Genomic DNA, 20012 nt, shown 5'->3' with positions numbered 1-20012 from the left:
GGCAACTCGCCCCGCCTTCCTCCGGATTCAGAGGAAGATTCTAACGCCCTCTGGAGCCGTCCCTAGTGACGTCACGAGCGCGATTCCAGTCTGCGGCCAATCACGCGGCCGGATTCCGGGGGAAGCCCGGGGCGGCGGTGGCGGCCTGTGCGCGTGCGCGAGGTCTCCGCGTGGCTATATAAACATGGCTGGCGTGGCCGCGCGGCGGGGCCGTGCGGAGCGCGCGTAGGGGGCTTCGGGGCGCTCTGGCTTCGTAGGTTTGAAATTTCTGGCGGGGGATCTGCCGCGCCGAGTTTCGGTGGGAGGTGGGAGCCGACGTGACGCCCTTCCGGGAGCCGCGCAGCCGGGCTCCGGTGCATCTGGTCCCGGGGCTGAGGTGCCGGGTTGAGCCGGCGCACGTGTGAGCGCCGCTGAGGAAGCGGCGAGCGGCCGAGCAGGTGTGGCAGCCGGCGGGGCCGCGCGGACGGGAGGAAGGTCCGGGACGCCGGGGTCCCGCTGTCCAGCGCGGCGTGGGTCACTGACTCCTGTGTCGCGGCCCCGGCGCCTCTCCCTAGCGATGCTGTGGAGCTGGAACTGCACCGGAGTCGGCGGCCGCTTGTCAAGCCTCCCCTCGCCTCTGCTCCCGGAACGGCGGCGCCGCGGCTGCCGCTGATCCACCTGGGGGGATGCCCGCGGGCCTCACGGAGCCGGCCGGCGCCGCTACCCCCGCCGGTGTGGGCGCCTCCGGGACCGTGACGATGGCCCCCGCCGCGGCTCTGCCCGTCCGGGTGGAGAGCACTCCGGTGGCCTTGGGCGCCGTGACTAAGGCTCCTGTCAGTGTCTGCGTAGAGTCCTCGGCGTCCCAGCCGCTGCGGTCCCCCGTGGGGACCCTGGTGACCAAAGTGGCCCCTGTCAGTGCCCTTCCTAAACTCAGCAACGGCCCTCGTCTGCCATCTCCTCAGATTGTCGCCGTGAAAGCCCCCAACACCACCACAATCCAATTGCCTGCTAATCTGCAGCTTCCTCCAGGTACGTGGCTCACCTTGATAGCTTTAGCGGGCCAGCTGGCTGTGACAGGGGAAACGTCGCAGCCCCCGATCGCGCCTTGTCGCTGGGAGTTCCAAAGCACTCAGCCCAGAGAACCTTTCAACGTCTCCACTTTGAGGGGAGGTGATTTGGCTTGACAATGGGGATAGCCTCTTTGAGTCCTTCCTGCATAGTTTTTCTTTTCATATTTAAGGAAAGCATTTTTCACCTAAGGGGCCACAGTAAAAGCTGGAGCAGCATGTTCAAGAGGCCTTTGAGGCACTGGCTCTTACATTCGGGAAGATAGAGATTCGCTCAAGTTTTATTTCGTGTGGAGAAAGGACCAGTTTTTATATCCACACACTTACATTACTGTGTAAAAAAAAAAAAAAAAAAAAAAGTGTTTTTAAAAGGTTCTTCTGTGTTAAGACCGAAAGAGAATTTAAATTGAAGCAAGCCTAGATAAGTTTACTGCTTTCTAGTACCAGAAATGAATAATGTTGCTTCCCGAACAATCTTCAGAGGTGTGATGATTGTAACCTGCCGGAGTTGACAGGTCAGAGCCAGGAGGTTATTTGTGAAGCAGTGTGTGAATTCTGCAGTTAATGAGCCTGTGACTACTTTTTATACTAAAGTTTACTCTGTAGGGCTGTTTTTCTTGACTGAGGCAAAGTTTTTGCTTTGTGATGACTTACGTATTGTAAATATGCTGGAAGGTGTGTAAGTATTTTATCTTGTTTTCTTGCCTCCAGTGAAAGTCACTTGGAATTTCTGTGGGAGGAAAAGGCACATTTTCTCTTCTTTGGAAAAAAAATTCTGCTGGTAGTTTTATTATATTCTATGTGTTTTGCTTAGCAGTGGGAGCTCTGACCAGCAAAGGTGGTAAAGAAATGGAAACCTTTTGGTTCACATGATGTCAGTTTCCCCTTAGAATGAGGAGGCCTCTTTTGTAGCTAATGTTCAGTTTGGTCAGGAACATTGTGGAAAGATTAGTTCTTAACTTTTGATGAACTTGTGTTTTAGTTCTGTATGGTACAGGGGGTACTTACATTTAAGACTGTGTGCTCCACTGGATACATTTTTTTTTTTTAATGTTTTGGAAGGACATCATCTATTAAGAGAATCATCATAAATTAACCCTGTACAGAACACAGGAGCTGGGTGGACAGAGACTATAGTCTTTTGTAAGACATTGCTTCCTACTAATCAGTCCCTGCAGGGCTTGCTTTTTTTCTTTCTTAACTTCTATACAGGGTTACTGTGCAGTTGGAAAAATTCTTTCTCAAAAGAGCTGATGTCAGTTTCCCACTGTCTACAAATTCCAACAAAAAGTAAACCCAAGTGTGCTCACAAAGTGCTCTTAGTCAACATTACTACTGGTATGTAGTTTCAAGGTCTCCCCTCAATTGGTAAAATAAACAAAACCTTACAAGAGGAACACTAAAATATACATGAATACTTTGCTCAGTATCACACAATAAGTTAGGTTTCCAGTTCACATACTCTATGACTGTGCGATCCACCTCATCCATACTGGTTCCCAGGACTGTGTCCGCTTGGAGGTTTAAAATAAAGAAAATAAGCCAAACTCTGTGGCTTAGGAGTCCTCTCTGGAAGACAGTACTGGCCTTCTGAATGCTGGGACTCACGGACTTGTTGATGTGGCTTCCTGCTGTGCCAGGATCTCCTGGCAGGTCCTGTACATTTCAATCTAGCAGTTCCACTGAATATATTTTGTGCTGGTTCTAAATTGTCACCCTACATACCCTCTTATAAAGTAGTTATGAATGTGCTTAGATGAAGTACTCCTGATTTGTTAAAAACGAAATTCCTATCTAGTCCCCAAAGTTTGTTTAGAAATGATAAAAAAGTATTGAGAGGAAAACTTTCAAAAGTGGGAACTCGCTGGTGAGAGGGCCCCGATCACTTATTGAGAACATACTGTGCTATAAAAATTGAGGTAAAGTTGACATACAATATTATATCGCTGGGCACTTTTTATACATTTCCGTTATTTTGTTTCTTGGTCAAAATAGATAGCAAATAAGGAAAAAGTTGTCTAAGGGTAAATAATTTGTCCAGTGCCAAACAACTCATAGATATCAGAGGGAAATTGAATCCAGCTTTGTTTGACTCTTTCCACAGCACTGCGCTTACCACTTGATGTGCGTGTATGATATGCCTTCTTGAGTAGCAATGTTAAAAGGTGATTTATAGAATTTTAGAGCCTAATCTTTTTATTACACAGAGAAACCAAAACTGAAACTTGCTAGAGCAAAAGAGCAGCAAGCCAGGACCACAGCTTAAGTATGCACCACGCTGACACTTGTTATGCCGTGGGAGTGCTGTGCTGTGCCTAGTCACTCAGTCGTGTCCGGCTCTTAGCGAATCCACGGACTGCAGCCCGCCACGCTCCTCTGTCCATGGGCTTCTCCAGACAAGAATACTGGAGTGGGTCGCCATGCCCTCCTCCAGGGGATCTTCCCAACCCAGGGATCGAACCGAGGTCTCCCGCATTGCAGGCGTATTCTTTACCTCCTGAGCCGCCAGGGAAGCCCATGCTGTGGCAGAAACATCCACAAAAGAGAGGAGATAAATTGTCTCTAGGAGTTACTTAGCGAGGAGATAGGATGGTACTTTGAGGAGCAGCTTTTGGAATTTCTGCTCAAGTGTAGCAGAAGAGCATACTCAGGTTTGCACTCTTGTAGGTGCACAATAAGATAACTGATAACCTGAGGTATGACATAGAAACACTGATTCAAATAACGTTTGGACACTGATTAAAGTAATGTTTTAAAGAGTTTATCGGTCTTGTACTAGTTCTTTTATAGGCCAAGGATTAGCAGAGGATTACTCACAGATGCTTAAATTACATAGGAGTCAGCTCTGATTTTTCCAAGGTAATGAATTCTTTGTGTTTGATTTCTCTTTACTTCAAAATTTCCTCTGTGAACTGAACTATTTTTTTAAAATGTACATATGTACCACAGGTTTTTCTTGGGAGCAGGAGCTGGAAACAAAAAGAGGGGCATTGTGAGGAAATGAAAGAAACTGTAGCAAAGCCCTGAAGATTATTCTGTGGAATATTTTTGGTAATCTCTTCAGTCTTTTCTCTTTTATGAATTTGTGGGATTCAGACCAGACTGTGGCTCTTTGCATTTTTGGTATCCTGTGCCTCTTCTATCATGTATTTGAGAGTGATGAGGAAGGACTTGATTGCTTCTTTTATGCCACAGTTCTTTTACGAACTGTGCTTCATAAATTCTGCTTCCACAGTCTTACTGTACAGAAGTTTGTGAAAGTTACTGGTGAAATGGATCAGGTCCTTTTTCATCAACTCCTTCATGGTGAGACATGGCGTAGGTTTTGCATCTTTCTAGAATTCTGAATCAGTACCTAGATAAACTTGTGGTTCTTGTTTTTACCCCAGCTTTATCAGAGGGATATTCCATGATCATCTGCTCCCATGGTTGTCCCAGTACTCCTGGACGCCATGGAAAGAGTTGGCAGTTGTCGTCAGTGGTCACCAGTGTCCCGGTGACTCATCTGGTAAAGAATCCGCCCGCAATGCGGGAGACCTGGGTTCGATCCCTGGGTTGGGAAGATCCCCTGGAGAAGGGAATGGCTACCCATGCCAGTATTCTGGCCTGGAGAATTCCATGGACTGTATAGGCCATTGGGTTGCAAAGAATCTGACACAATTGAGCAACTTTCACTTTCAGGGCTCACCGTATGTACCAGCCACAGTTTGGATTTCAAGGGCTGTGAAGTCACTTTGACTCACATTTACCCTTGCAGCATTAATAACAACTACTACTGACAACTTTAAAATTCATAAATTTGCTCAGAAGTATTGTCTCATTTGACCTGTTTAACAATCCTGCAAAGTAGGTATGTCTCTCAGTCCGCAAACATGAGATGTCTTTCCATTTATTTAGATCTTTAATTTCTTTAAACAACATTCTGTAGTTTTCAGATATTGCTTTTGTACTTTTTTTTTGTTAAATTTATTCCTAAAGTGTATTATTTTTATCTTATTGTAGGTGGAATTTTTTCTTAATTCTCTTTACAGTTATTCATTGGAAATGTATGGAAATGCAGTTGATTTTTGTTTATTGATCTTGTATCCTGCTTCCTAGCTGAACTCATTTTTTTAGTTTTAATAGGTTTTTTTAATCATGGATCTGTTTGGATTTTTATATACAAAATCATGATATATGTGAATAGATAGTTTTACTGTCTGTTTTGGATGCCTTTTATTTTCTTGTATCATTGCCCTGGTTAGAATGCTCAGAACAATGTTAAATACAAGTGGTAGTGATTGTAGGCATCCTTGTCGCGTTTCTCATTTCAGGAATCCTGATCTTAGGGTAAAAGAATTTAGTCTTTCACTGTTAAGTATGATGCTAGCTATGAGTTTTAAACCAACCTTGCATATTGAGATAAGTATCACTTGATCATGGGGTAGAACACTTTTTAAATGTTGCTGAATTTAGTTTGCTAGTACTTTGTTGAGAATTTTTGCATTGGTATACATAAGATATTTTGGTTTTAATTTGAGGGTAATACAGACCTTACAGAATGAATTGACACGTGTTTTCTATTCTGTTTTTTTAGAAGAATTTATGAAGACCTAGCATTTATTTTCCTTTAGATATTTGGTAGAATTCATCAGTGAAGCCACGGGGACCTGAGCTTATCTCGTGGATACTATTTTATATTATTCATTCAGTCTGTTTGTTAGAGGTCTATTTGGGTTGTCCATTTTCTTAAGTTAGTGTTAGTAGTTTATTATGTGTCTAGGAATCTGTCCATTTCATATAATTTATCTAATTTATTGGTTTATAATTGGTCATAGCATTCAACTAGAATCCTTCTTTCTGTAAGGTTAGGGGTAATATACCCTCTTTCATTCCTAATTTTAGCAGTTTGAGCCTTTTCTTTTTTTCTTGATTAATCTAGGTCAAGATTTCTCAGTTTTTTGATCTCTTCGAAGAACCAACTTTTGATTTTTTTTTCTCAGTTGTTTCTCTATTCTCTATTCTCCTGACCTCTGCTGTAATCTTTATTAATTTTCTTTCATCTGCTTGCTGTCATTTTTATTTAGTTTTTTCCCAGTGTCTTAAGATAGAAGGTTATAAAGCTATTACTTTAAATTATCCTTCTCTTAAAACACAGGGATTTACTTTCTGTAGTCTGTTTTCAACCTGAAGAACTTAATTTGGTATTTTCTGTCTGATGCTAGTGCCCAGTCCTCTCTGTTTTTATCTGAGGATGTCTTTTCTTTTTTTCACTTTTTATTGGGGTGTAGTTGATTTGCAATGTTGTGTTAGTTTCAGGTGTGCAGCAGAGTAAATCTGTTATACACACACGTATGTCCACCCTTTTTTAGATTCTTTTCCTGTATAGGCCATTACAAAGTATTGAGTAGAGTTCCTTGTGCTATACAGTAGGTCCTCATTAGTTATCTATTTTATATATAGTAGTGTGTATACGTCAGTTCCAATCCAGGATGTCTTTGTCTCCTTTTCTGAAAGATATTTTCTTTGAATATCTGATTGTTGGTTGATAATCGTTTTTGTTTTTCTTTTTCCCCAGCAAGTGGAATATGTCATACTCCTGATGTCTGGCCTCCATTGTTTCTGATGGGAAGTTAGCTGTCAATCCTTTTAACACAGTTCTCTTGTATATTTTTCTCTTACTGTTCTCAAGATTTTGTCTTTGTAGATTTTTATCATGATGTGTCTTTGCATTTATTTTATTGGGTTGACCGAAAAGTTCATTCAGGTTTTTCCATCTTATGAAAACTCAAATAAACCATTTGGCCAATTCACAACTTAAGAGTTTGTTTGGCTACTTCGATGTTTATTTTTCAGCACATTTGGGAAGTTTTTAGCCCTTATGTCTTTGGATGTTTTTCTGCTCCTCTCTCTCTCTCTCTCCCTCCCTCCCCACTTCTTTTTTTCTTTTCCCTCCCCACTTCTTCCCCTCCTTTCCGGTGTTCACATCAGGCCTGTGTTGATGTGCCTGTCACTGTGCCAGGTTTCTGTGAAGCTTTGCTTGTTTTTCTTCATTCTTTTTTCTCTCCATTCTTTGGATTTCATAATCTCTATTGAACCGTCTTCAGGTTCACTGACTTATCTTATGCTCATTCAAGTTTGCTGTTGTTGATCCTCTCTAGTGAAATTTTTATTTTAGTTTCTGTACCTTACAATTACAGAATTTTTTTTTTGTAATATCTGTTTCTCTAATAGTATTCTCTACTTAATGACAGAATTATCATCATATCTTCCTTTACTTCTCTAAGCATGATTTCCCTTAGTCTTTTGACATATTTATAACAGTTACTTTGAAGTCTTCTAACGTCTGATTTCACTCATAGGTGGTTTCTGTTGCCTGCCTTTCTCTGTGTGTGATTCTTTTTTCTTTGCATGTCCTATAATTTTTAAATTAAAACTAATATATTGAAGCTTCCAGTGGCTAAAGCTCCATGCTTCCAATGCAGGGGGCCCAAGTTCGATCCCTGGTCAGGGAACTAGATTCCACATGCTGCAACTAAAGATCCTATCTGCCGCAACTAAGACCCAGCACAGGCAAATAAATAAATATTTTTTAAAAATTAGCAGAGTGACTTGAGCTATTGGTTTACTCCCTTGAGTGGATTATTGTTGTTTGTTTTTTAAGTGTCTGGCTGAACTATTTTAATGAAGTCTGTTTCCCTCAGAGGGCACAGCTTTAGGCATAAGCACAGCCTCCCTGGGATGACAGAGGTTTTAGCAGGGCTCTTTTTGACTGTTTCTTTCTCTGATAGCTCTGTTAAGCTTTCTGCCTCTGCTGGTATCATGCTGGTATCATGAGACTCCACTCACTGCCAGTTACCCTCTTGTTTTCAACAGCACCCTAAGGCCTAACTAGCTTCACAGTCTAATTCAATTAAATATGGACTCATCTGTAGGAAGTAGTTTTTTGAGGTTCTGACCCCAGTGAAGTGAAGTGAAGTCGCTCAGTTGTGTCCGACTCTGTGACCCCATGGACTGTAGCCTACTGGGCTCCTCCATCATGGGATTTTCCAGGCAAGAGTACTGGAGTGGGTTGCCATTTCCTTCTCCAGAGGATCTTCCTGACCCAGGGATCGAACCCGGGTCTCCCGCATTGTAGGCAGACGCTTTACTGTCTAAGCCACCAGGGAAGCCCTTGTGACCCCAGTAGGGCCGTTCTTAGTTGTTTCTTTGTCTTGTTCTCTCTGGTAAACCAGAGATAGACCTGTGACTTAGCATAGCCTGGATCTGTTAGGAAGATACCAAAAGCCTTTCTTTTAATTGGTCATTGTATTTGAGAATGCCCTTAGTTTGACCTTTCCCACACTCTGAAATAAAGTCAGTTTCTCTTGGGAGATGCTTGGAGCAGGTACTCAGGACAATGGCATGCTTCTTTCTGAGTGATGTCTCTGCTTTAGAAGTGGGGTACTGGGCTTGGGTGGTAACCTCTAGTCTGCTCTGCTTACCTCTTCCATCATGGAACTCCCACCCCATGGAAGAGCTGGGGTGAGGGTGATGGGGGCCCAAGTATTCTCAGTCGAGCCTTCCCTTTATGAGTAGGATGAGTCAAACAAGAAGCCTGGAAACTCTGGGATGCACTTGTCTCCAATTTATTCTCTTCCGTATGCAGCTTGAGGTGGCAGAGATGCAAGATACTGTCCCTGAGAAGTAACAAAGCCCTCAACTGGAAGCTTGGGAGAGAGGGACACCCTATGTTGGCCACATTACCTAAACTGAGGGAGAGGGGGTGGGTCATGGTTCAGATGCCACAGATTCTTGTTGTTCTTACTGAGTTTTAGTAGATTCTCTCTAATAAATTGTCTAGTCATTTTCTGTATGCCTTTGGGCAATTTCTGAAGACTTTAAATAGTTGTTTTTAAAAACAATTTTCACCAGTTATGGGGAATGGCTTTATGGAGCTCTTCATGCTGCCATTCCAGGAATGGAACTCCAGCTATGAATATTCTTGCTTGTACCTGCTACTTATATGGACAAGAATTTCTTTACAGTAGAAATACTGGGTTAGAGGGTATGCAAATGGGAACCAGTTTGGCACAGTCGTGTAGAGTTAAATGAAGCAGTTGTACCAAACTAGACTACCAGCATCAAGATTTTAAGAGTTTTTGTTGCTACACATCTCTCTAATACTTAATATTGTCAATGGACTTATTAATTTTTGTCTGCCTAGATAGACACAAAGTGATATTTCACTGTGGTCTTAATTTACCTTTCCCTGTCATTGGTGTCTGTGTTTCTTTTGTGCATTTTGGATGTTCATTCTTTGAATATATGTGAGTTAAATTTTTTTTCCCAATTTTTGTGCTTTGTCTTTTTACCTCATGGTATCTTTGGCTGAGCAAAAGTTTTAAAAATATAGTGGTATGTATCAAGCTTTATTTAGTTAAGAAATTCTTCCCTGTTTCAAGTTCAGAATGACAGTTTTCTACATTGTTTAAGAGGTTAAAAGTTTTTATTCTTGTATCCTTGATGTCCTTGGGTTTTTGTGCATGGTGTGGAACATTTCATCTTTTCCGTATAAGTAACTAATTATATAGTAGCTCTTTTTCTCACTGATCTGCAGTACTCTTAGAAAAATTTCATATGACGTGTCTGGAGGCTATTTGGGATTTTCTATTCTATTCCATTGGTCAGTTTGCATAGTCTTGTGCTGTTACCATACTGTCTTAACTGTAGCTTTATAAATAGTTTGATGGCATGAGGAAAAGTGTTTTGCCTTTTTCAGGAGTAGCTCATCCATACATTTAGACTTTTAATATGTTAAATAGCTTTGAGTAACAACATTTTTCTGTATTATATATTGTAATTAGTAGACATCGAATTCAGTATGTACTAACTGTTCATTTATTCAGAACATTTTACAGCATTGAAAGAAATGGGAGAACAAAATATATGAAGATTATGCTTCATTTATTAGCTCACGTTTTGTTTTCTGTTAACTACAGGAACCGTTTTGATCAAAAGTAACAATGGTCAGCTGATGTTGGTATCTCCTCAACAAGCTGTAACAAGAACCGAGACCACAAGTAACATAACTTCAAGGCCAGCGGTGCCAGCAAATACGCAAACCGTCAAAATCTGTACCGTGCCGGTAGTATACCTTAATGTTTTCTTCATCCTCCTTAGTTTTCTAGCAATTACCTTCATATAAGTGTGTATGTATTTGCCAGTAAAAATAATAGAAGAGATGATTCTGCTCAACTTTTTGAATTAAGCTACTTTCCTTGAATATGTTAATTTTATCAAGATGTTTGGTTTTGTCATTTGGTAAAATTAAAAATTTAATCTTCATGCTCAGATTTTGTTGTCCTCAAGGGAGTGTTCAAAGGGCTATTTGCATCTCTAAATGGGAAGAAAATAACCATTCTCCTTCTATTTTAATTTGTGGTAAGACATCAACACTACAGTTTACAGTATTCCTTTTTATCTATATCATACAGGAGTTATCTTTAAAAAATTATAAATCTACTGTAATATTTCATTAACTTGGCATTGTTAAAAGATGATTTATTTTACATACATGATCATCTTTCTAGGTATCTAAAGCTTATCCTGTGTGTGTCAGAGTTAATAAAAAATATTTTTATGGGCATCTTTCTTTGGTTAAACAGAAAATACAGAAGGTAGTATAGTAATTTCTTCATGAATCAGGCTCATCCTGATAAAAAGGTTCATTGTATTCTATGGTAATATCATCTCTGCCAGCCTGTCCCAACCCGCTGTGTTCTGTGCTCCCCTAATTTGATTCTAGGTGCTCAACCAGTCATTTTCTCTATTTCTGTATCAGTGATAGCTACTCCTTCCTTTTCTTGTTTCCTATGGGTTGAGAAGATACGTTAGCAGACTTTTGTTTATAATCACATATTAAATAAGAATCTAAAGGGGAGGGGCATGATAGTGGTAGAAGATTTAAGAGATACGAACTACCATGTATAAAGTAAATAAGCTACATGGATATATCATACAACACAGGGAATATAGATAGTATTTTAAAATAGTTGTTAATGCAGTATAACATTTAAAAGTTGGGAATCAATATATTGTAAGCCTAAGACTTATATAATATTGTACCTCAACTATACTTCAATAAAAAAGGAATAATAATTATGTGATACGATGTAGATATTAGTGAATGTTATGGAATCATTGCATTATATAAATGCATTATATAAACTCCCATTCATGTTAGGGAATCATATTGCATTATATAAATGTATCAAATCAACACATCACACACTTTAAACTTATGCAATGTTATATTTCTATTATATCACAATAAAAAAAGCTTAATTAGTGATTTTTTTTTAAAAGACTAAAAGGATATCAGCAATGAAAATGGCAGAAAGAAAGAATCTATGTTTTCTGTGAGAATCAAAGAGTAAAATTCAAGTTTTTAATGCTGAAATACTGTAATATTTAGGAATATTAAATCAACTCTTCACCTACTGAGCCATCAGGAAGCCATAGTAACAATTTACTAGTTAGGTTAATAGTAGAAAATATGCATAAAGTTCATAAGGTTATAAAGCAAGTTATAACAAAGAAGTTTCTCGTGTTAAAGTGTTTGGATGTTTGCTATAATACTGCTGATTGATTTTAAACTACTAATATTGATGACTCTCTCTCATCTCCCCCTTCCCCCAAGAATTCTAGTTCGCAGTTAGTCAAGAAAGTGGCAGTGGCGCCTGTTAAACAGTCGGCACAAGCAGGCACTACGGTGGTGACCTCTGCTCCAAAGCCTGCCCCGGTGCAAGTGAGTGTGGCGTGTGTCATGTGCGCCCTGCTTATAGTCTCATGTTTCGTTATTATTTATTGTCTGCTATTTCCTGAAAAGAACAATCCACTGATATATGAGGATACTTACTAAACTGGGAACTATTGGAAGTATGGGAAACACAGATGAACATGGTATATAGTCTTGGAATATCATGTTTATTTGAATGTATTAAATTAATACAAGCGTGTCTAATGTTTATGTGTCCCAGGGTCTATAAGCAGGTGCTGGGACAGAATTTTGGTGTCTGGGATGTTTATAAAGGATTGATAGCTGTGGAATGGAAGGAGAATAGTAATTTGAACTAAATGCAGGCCCAATAATGCCTTGGCCACCCTAATGGGGAACTCTGGAGCAAGCGTGGCCTGTCAGGAGTGTCTCACTGAGTGCCATCTTGGTTGGGTGAATCACAGTTCCCCCCCTGTGATCAGTCACTTGATGTGGACTCTCCAGGGAGAGTTGTGTTCATGGCAAGGTAATGCTCTGTAGCTGAGACAGATTCTGAAGGAACTGACAACTGTCATTTCTCTAAATAGCATCCCCAACAGCTAGGATAACATATATCTTTCTTTCTGATGGTATATCGCAGTCTCCACCTTGAAGCACTGGGACATACATGTTGGAAACCAACTCTCCTTGGATTCTAATAGGTTTCTTCCTTGGGGAAGCAGAGAAGAGGAAGTTAGTAGGGTGGACTACAGTCCCCACCGCTGCAGCTGACATCATCATTTCCCTCCACCATCCATTGTGGATTCCTCCCACTCTTACCTACCAACTCTGTTGGGTCTTAACTGGTAGCGTGATCAGACTTTTATCCCTGAGGGATCTGAGGTCCAAATTGCAGTTTTGTTTTTTTTTAAATAAGTATGTTTATTTCTTTATGGTTGTGCTGGGTCTTCATTGCTGTGCATGGGCTTTTCTCTAGTTGCAGAGAATGGATGCTAACTCTCTAGTTGCGGTGCACAGGCTTCTCATTGTGGTGGCTTCTCTTGTTGCAGAGCACAGGCTTTAGGGTGCGTAGGCTTCAATCACTGTGGCACGTGGGCTCAGTAGGTGGGATCCCTGGGCTTAGAGCACAAGCTCAAAAGTTGTGGTGCACGGGCTTAGTTGTTTCTCAGCATGTGGGATCTTCCTGGGTCAGGGATCAAACCCCTGTCTCCTGCATTGGCAGGCAGATTCTTTACCACTGAGCCATCAGGGAAGCCCCACCACAGTCTTTTTAGGCAAGAGTTGTGGCCCTTGTCCATTTATCACCATAATTGGACAAGGAAATAACCAAGAGCCAGTAAGTGAATCACCTAGATTCACTGCATAAACTCCTTGACCTTCACTGTATAAAAGCAACCTTCCCTATTCCAGATGTCAGGTCTGTTACCCCTGTCATGATAATGACTCTTCTCTTTCCTGCTGGTTGGTGGATAATTCGACCTTGAAGCCCCCAGGAGGCAGCCGTAGTGTCTGCTTCCTAGGGACTCCTGTTTCATTCTTGGGTGAAAGTGTGCACGCTGTAGGCAGGGATGGAAAGCACAGAGACCCCCCAGTGGGTTTGGGGAGTAATAATAAGTAGATCCATTCATCCTTCTACTCTTTGATTTTTTGGTTCTTCATGTTTTTGTCCATATAAAATTTTTTGATTGAGTGAGTACACCTAAGTCTTAGAAGATGGAGGATGGAATTCTGTCTTCATAGAGTATTGTCTCTGAGTTCGCACTTCACCTGGTTTCTGCAGGCTGTTCTAAACTAAGCAGGGTCCTGCCAGATGTGATACAATCAGTGGATCTCGAGGTCACGGGCCCACTGTTTCCCTTCCTTTGCTGTATAGAAGGTACATCTTCCTGGAACATGTTACGTGAAATCCCATGCTGTAGATCAAACTTGGTGTTTAAGGTTTCAAAATTGTTTAACCATATTACTTCCTCTATCATTAGAGATGATGAGCAGTGAATCTGATTTTAAACATAGTTTTTCTTTTCCCTAATAATGGCTACCATTTATTGAGCACTTAATATGTTGAACACTTTAAGAGTTTTACATCCCTCACCTCATTTCATTTCGTCCTGTGACTACTCTATGAGGAAGTATTATCTCCATTTTATGTGTGTGAAAATAGGTTTAGAGAAGTTAAGAAATTTGCATGATTTCTGCTAATATGTAGCAGAGGGGCATTTGAGTCAAGGTCTCTGTCTGACTCTGGAAACTGTTCTTTATTACCTCTATGCTGATTGTCCCAAACTCTAGGTCCCCCCAAACTTGGGTTATTCTAAGGAGCTCATTGGGCCAAAGAGCATAAATTGAGGCCTATTGATGTCTGCTCTGTATTGTAAGAAATAATTATGTGTCTTAAAAGGGGATTTTCTTTTCTGATGATCAGTCAGATGTAGGCACCAAATACCACCACAGAGAGGTATGTGGAAGTGAAAGAGATTTATTATACTGGCAGGTCTTAGAAAAGGGGGCATAGCATGCCATGCAGAGGGGCACGTGGGAGGAGACCTGGGGTAGACTCACCAAACAGGTGGTGTCTGAGAGAGTGAGGACCTGGGGGACAGGTGCCTGTGTTGAGAGTTCGTATGCATTGAATTTCACTGGTGAGTTTAAATGGCACTAGGTCACACTCAGGAGGGCAGAAAGAGAACTTGTGGCAGGGACCAGCTTTATCACCCTGGGTCACCTGGTCACCTGGGCGAGGTGTTCACAGCTTCTTTGTGGGATGTTGAGGCACCAGGAAAATATGAAGTTGAAGAATTTATAAGATTATTTTATGAAAGATTTTCTCTTCTGCAGTACTTGGAGTATGTAATTTCTTTTATCTTTTTGAAAAATATTCATCTTTTATTTTTGGATATGTTGGGTGGTTCTTCGTTGCTGCATGGGCGTTTCTCTAGTTGTGGCCAGCAGGGGCTACTCTTCATTGCAGTGCATGGGCTACTCGTTGAGGAGCACAGGCTTTCGCAGTTGCGGCACATGGGCTCAGCAGTTGCGGCATGCAGCCTTAGTTGCTCTGCAGGAGGTGGAATCTTCCTGGACCAGAAATCAAACCTGTGTCCCTTGCATTAGCAGACGGATTCTTATCCACTGCACCACCAGGGAAGTCCTATCATTTTTTAAAATTCTATTTCTTAAAGATTTAGTACATGCAGTTGTTCCAAAATGATATATATGTGTGTTGTTTCATTCTTTTCTACCATTGCTCTTTCCATGTAGTGTGTGCATAACTTTTCTTAATTTAGACTGATGTATATTTCAAGCTGGGTTGCTCCTCAGTGGAAAGCTAAGGCAGTAGAAATATCAGTGAATTAGAGAATAATATCTGTGTGCACTTTGAGAGGCCAGTCAGTTCAGTTGCTCAGTCGTGTCTGACTCTTTGCGACCCCATGAACCACAGCACGCTAGGCCTCCCTCTGCATCACCAACTCCCAGAGTTTACCCAAACTCATGTCCATTGAGTTGGTAATACCATCCAACCATTTCATCCTCTGTTATCCCCTTCTTCTCCTGCCCTCAATCCTTCCCAGCATCAGGGTCTTTTCCAATGAGTCAGCTCTTCGCATCAGGTGGCCAAAGTATTGGAGTTTCAGCTTCAACATCAGTCCTTCCAATGAACGCCCAGGACTGATCTCCTTTAGGATGGACTGGTTGGATCTCCTTGCAGTCCAAGGGACTCTCAAGAGTCTTCCCCAACACCACAGTTCAAAAGCATCAATTCTTTGGCACTCAGCTTTCTTGATAGTCCAACTGTCACATCCATACATGACTACTGGAAAAACCTTGACTAGCCTTGACTAGACGGACCTTTGTTGACAAAGGAATGTCTCTGCTTTTTAATATGCTATCCAGGTTGGTCATAACTTTCCTTCCAAGGAGTAAGCAACTTTTAATTTCATGGCTGCAGTCACCATTTGCAGTGATTCTGGAGCCCAAAAAAATAGTCAGCCACTGTTTCCCCATCTATTTGCCATGAAGTGATGGGACCAGATGCCATGGTCTTAGTTTTCTGAATGTTGAGCTTTAAGCCAACTTTTTCACTCTCCTCTTTCACTTTCATCAAGAGGCTCTTTAGTTCTTCACTTTCTGCCATAAGGGTGGTGTCATCTGCATATCTTAGGTTATGATATTTCTCCCGGCAATGTTGATTCCAGCTTGTGCTTCTTCCAGCCCAGCGTTTCTCATGATGTACTCTGCGTATAAGTTAAATAAGCAGGGTGACAATATACAGCCTTGAAGTACTCCTTTCCCAGTTTGGAACCAGTCTGTTGTTCCATGTCCAGTTGTAACTGTTGCCTCCTGACCTGCATATAGATTTCTCAAGAGGCAGGTCAGGTGGTCTGGTATTCCCATCTCTTTCAGAATTTTCCACAGTTTATTGTGATTCCAGTTTTAGGCATTTCTTAGAAATGAGGGTCTAGAACCTGGATGACTCTGTGTAGTCTGTTAAATTTGCATACAGTTCATTTCACTGACTAGTATAAGTGATTTTTCACAATTTGTTTCACATATACCCAAGCATTTTTCTCTCCTGTCCCCTAGACATGCCTATCAGTGCCAGTGTGGTCTTGAAAAGCATGGCAACAGCATTACCTGGTCTAGCATATGGAGAGTTTAGTGATTAACACAGTTCATCCATTATAGCAGTGTGATTACACATAGTGTAAGGGTGGAATCATATAACTCTCCATGCCTCTTAAGAGGTACAAGTATCAGGTGAGGTACAGGTAGTAGCTATATTAGTAAGAGTTACAAAGGACAGATTTTGTGCTGGAGACAGGATAAAATATTGACAAGGAAAGTAGAAATGCTATAAATGCTTCTACTCACAAAAAATAGGACTCTTCCTGAGATTTTCCTTATTTTGCTTCATAAGGAAAAGGGACAGTAGTTCCCCTGAGGAACTCCTCTCATCGGTCCTAAAGCTGAAGTTCAACATCACTTTCTTAAATATACTAGTACAGAGAATTAATGGCAGAGTACAAAACATTCACTGAAGAAGTATGTATTTACTGTCTATAAACCTAAAAAAGTTTATTAGAAAATCTCCAAAAGGAGTCAGAGGAAACTGTATAGTACTTTATCTCAATATGGTTGTCTCAAATATTTATTACCCAATTTGTGATTTCTTGTATTAAACTTTTTATCCTGCAGGTGGTGCTGTAATCACTCTTCATTTAATTGAGGCTAGAAGAAACAACTGAGATTCTTTTCCATGTGAAAATAACACAATCACATAATATTTGTTATTACAAATTTCAAAGATATTACTTCTCTAAGAAGTCTACATAAAAAGCAGCTCTTCTGAATATAAGATGATCAGTATATCTCTCAGCTTTATACTTAAATAAAAAGCAAAGTATTTCAAAATAGGAAATTGTGTATTTTCATATAAAAACTTACTATTTCACATCCTTTTTGGAGACATATTAATATACTTGAGGACTGTGCGCTTGGCACTGTTTTTTAAAAACAATCCCAGGATAGTAGGTACCATTGCTATCCTTGTTTTCTTACAGATAGGAATCAAGAGATTAGCAAGATTAAGTAATTTACCTGAAGTGGATGCTTGGGTGTCAATGAAAAATAATAGGTAGTTAATGAAACCCAGAAATGAATTGAAACCTAAAATAGGTGAGAATGAAACCCAGAGGTACTAGAATCCAGAGCTGGTAAATGATTTTACATTGCCTTAGACTAGTAGAGCATAATACAAAAGCACGGAAGTCAAGATCCATCTGTAGTCTTAAGTGTGAAATGAGGCGCCCACGTGATACACAGCATAGTAATGCATATCTCAGTATCTACTGCTTTCAATTTCAGTCTGTGGCTGTGCCAACTAACGTGGTCACAGTTACTCCTGTAAAGCCTGTGAATACTGTAACGACCCTGAATCTTTCAAGTTTGGGAACAGCATCTGCCCCCTCAAATGAGCTCAATCTCAAAACAGAGAACGCGGCCGCTGCTCAGGCTAACCTTTCTCCGGTAAGCTCTCACTTGCATCTTACCTAAATCAAGCACGCTACACATTTTCTTGAATTCTGTTTTCTAGCCAACATTTGTGCGTGTTTGTATTTCTGCATTTAGACGATGCTAGAAAATGTGAAGAAATGTAAGAACTTCCTCGCAATGTTAATAAAACTAGCGTGTAGTGGATCCCAGTCACCGGAGATGGGGCAGAATGTGAAGAAGTTGGTAGAGCAACTTTTGGTAAGTTCGGACTATAAAAGCTCTGTAAGAATCCATACAACTGAGGGAGGTGGGAGGGGGGATCGGGATGGGGAATACGTGTAAATCTATGGCTGATTCATGTCAATGTATGACAAAACCCACTTCAATATTGTAAAGTAATTAGCCTCCAACTAATAAAAATAAATGAAAAAAAAAAAGAAAAAAAAAGAATAAAAAAAAAAAGAATCCATACAACTGGTTTTAAATGGGGAATAAATAAATATATATATATATATTTTTTATTTTGAATGGCTTTTTTAGGTCAAAATCACATAAAATGAATAATTGTGAGAATTATTGTGATTTTACAATGTATAGAAATATCAAATTGTTGTTGTACAATTAAACTAATATGTGCCAATTATACCTCAAATTTTTTAATTAAAAAAAATTCCATGGCATTTAGCATATTCACAGTGTTGTACAACCACCACATTTACCCGGTTCCAACACATTTCCAACATCACAAAAGTCCACATTCATTAAGCAGTCGCTCCCTTTTCCCCAACTCAAAACAACCTTGGCTACCACCAATCTGTTTCTATGAATTTACCTATCCTGGATATTTCATACAAGTTAAACATACAATATATGAATTTTTGCATCTGACTTCTTTCACTTAGCTTTTTTTTTTTCAAGGTTTATCCACACAGTAGCAGGTTTCAGCACTACATTGGAGCATTCCTTTAGTGCTTAGCTGCTGCTGCTGCTGCCAAGTCACTTCAGTCCTGTCCGACTCTGTGCGACCCCATAGACGGCAGCCCACCAGGCTCCCCCATCCCTGGGATTCTCCAGGCAAGAACACTGGAGTGGGTTGCCATTTCCTTCTCCAAAATATTTTTAAATGAAGTTTATCTTAAATGGATTTTTGGATAAACTTTACTTTTGCTTCTTGAAAACTCTGTAATGATTATAAATCTTAGAGTCGTAAATCTAGGCTATCCGGCTGTTGCCCCGTATCCATGGGGGTTGGTTTTAGGACCCACTGTGGATACCAAAATCCCCGGATGCTCAAGTCCCATAGTTGACCCTCCCTGTCTGTGGGCTCCACATCCGCGATTGGACCAATCACGGGTTGTAAATCTTATAGTACCCCATCCTTAACTGGTTGAATCTGCATATGCGAGTCTGCGCACACGGAACGCGGGGATCCAGAGGGCGGAGTGTGTATTACTTTTTGTTTGCTAGTTTTGCTTCTCTTAGCCTAAAAACATCTTTAGAGAGAAGGTTGATTTTTTTTTTTTTGGTCAGGTAAACTTATTTGGGGAATGTTTGGCCTCGTGGAAAGAGATGATTGAGAAAGTATTTTGAGAGCTTTTCTCCAGGTCATTCATTATAGGTGTTGTTTATAGTCCACTGGTTTATCTTGTACCTTGAATGGATCTTTCACTCATGTATGATTTTTGTAACAGCTCACATTTGGTCGTCTGGAAAATAACTGGTTCAGTGGGTTGTATAGATCTTCCAAATGTTGACAGATCTTTTTTAAAATATCAAAAAAATCATACTTATAATCTAACAATCCCATCAGAAAATTTTTTCAGTACAGGGAAACTATCAAATTCAGGATTATGGTTACACATTTTCCAAAATTTTAATTTTGACTTGAGAGCGCTGATTTTTATCATTCATTAGCAGCAAAAACTGACAGTTGTTTTCCTCACAGTGACAGGCTTGCTTCATTTGTTTTTTTCCTTTTGAGAGAATGTCTCTCAAAATACCCCAATGTGAATAACCACAGCTGGTTTGATATTCTTTCCAGTAAACGAAAAAAATAGCAACAAAACACAGCTAATTCAGCTAGCAGCTCAGTGGAAAAGTGCTTTTCCTTGAGTATCTTACTTTGGCCTGCTCTGTGTGTGGTTCCCAGTAGGTTACATGTAATATTTTAAAAAGATATCTACTAAAGTGTTGAGATTTGGTATTTTACTGTTTGGTCAAAGACATTTTCAAGTGGAGCT

At 40.5% G+C, this 20012-nt stretch overlaps 1 protein-coding gene across 2 annotated transcripts in view; it reads left to right on the top strand.

Moving 5' to 3' along the window:
* Positions 1 to 549: 549 nt before the first annotated feature.
* The window catches only part of TAF4B (TATA-box binding protein associated factor 4b), an 89541-nt gene continuing 70078 nt past the window's right edge, over positions 550 to 20012 (top strand). Inside the window, exons 1-6 of one of the 2 annotated variants that reach the window (XM_043444279.1) lie at positions 920 to 1008; positions 3996 to 4097; positions 10007 to 10152; positions 11707 to 11814; positions 17644 to 17805; positions 17908 to 18030. In XM_043444279.1, the coding sequence (XP_043300214.1) occupies positions 10042 to 10152; positions 11707 to 11814; positions 17644 to 17805; positions 17908 to 18030 (504 nt within the window). In that variant the 5' untranslated portion in view covers positions 920 to 1008; positions 3996 to 4097; positions 10007 to 10041. Of the gene's footprint in view, positions 1009 to 3995; positions 4098 to 10006; positions 10153 to 11706; positions 11815 to 17643; positions 17806 to 17907; positions 18031 to 20012 lie in introns of both variants that reach the window. The other variant, XM_043444278.1, reaches the window with a different exon arrangement.

This window comes from Cervus canadensis, chromosome 23 (genome assembly GCF_019320065.1).
Source record: "Cervus canadensis isolate Bull #8, Minnesota chromosome 23, ASM1932006v1, whole genome shotgun sequence".
NCBI lineage: Eukaryota > Metazoa > Chordata > Mammalia > Artiodactyla > Cervidae > Cervus > Cervus canadensis.
This window is presented reverse-complemented; position numbering and strand designations above follow the sequence as displayed.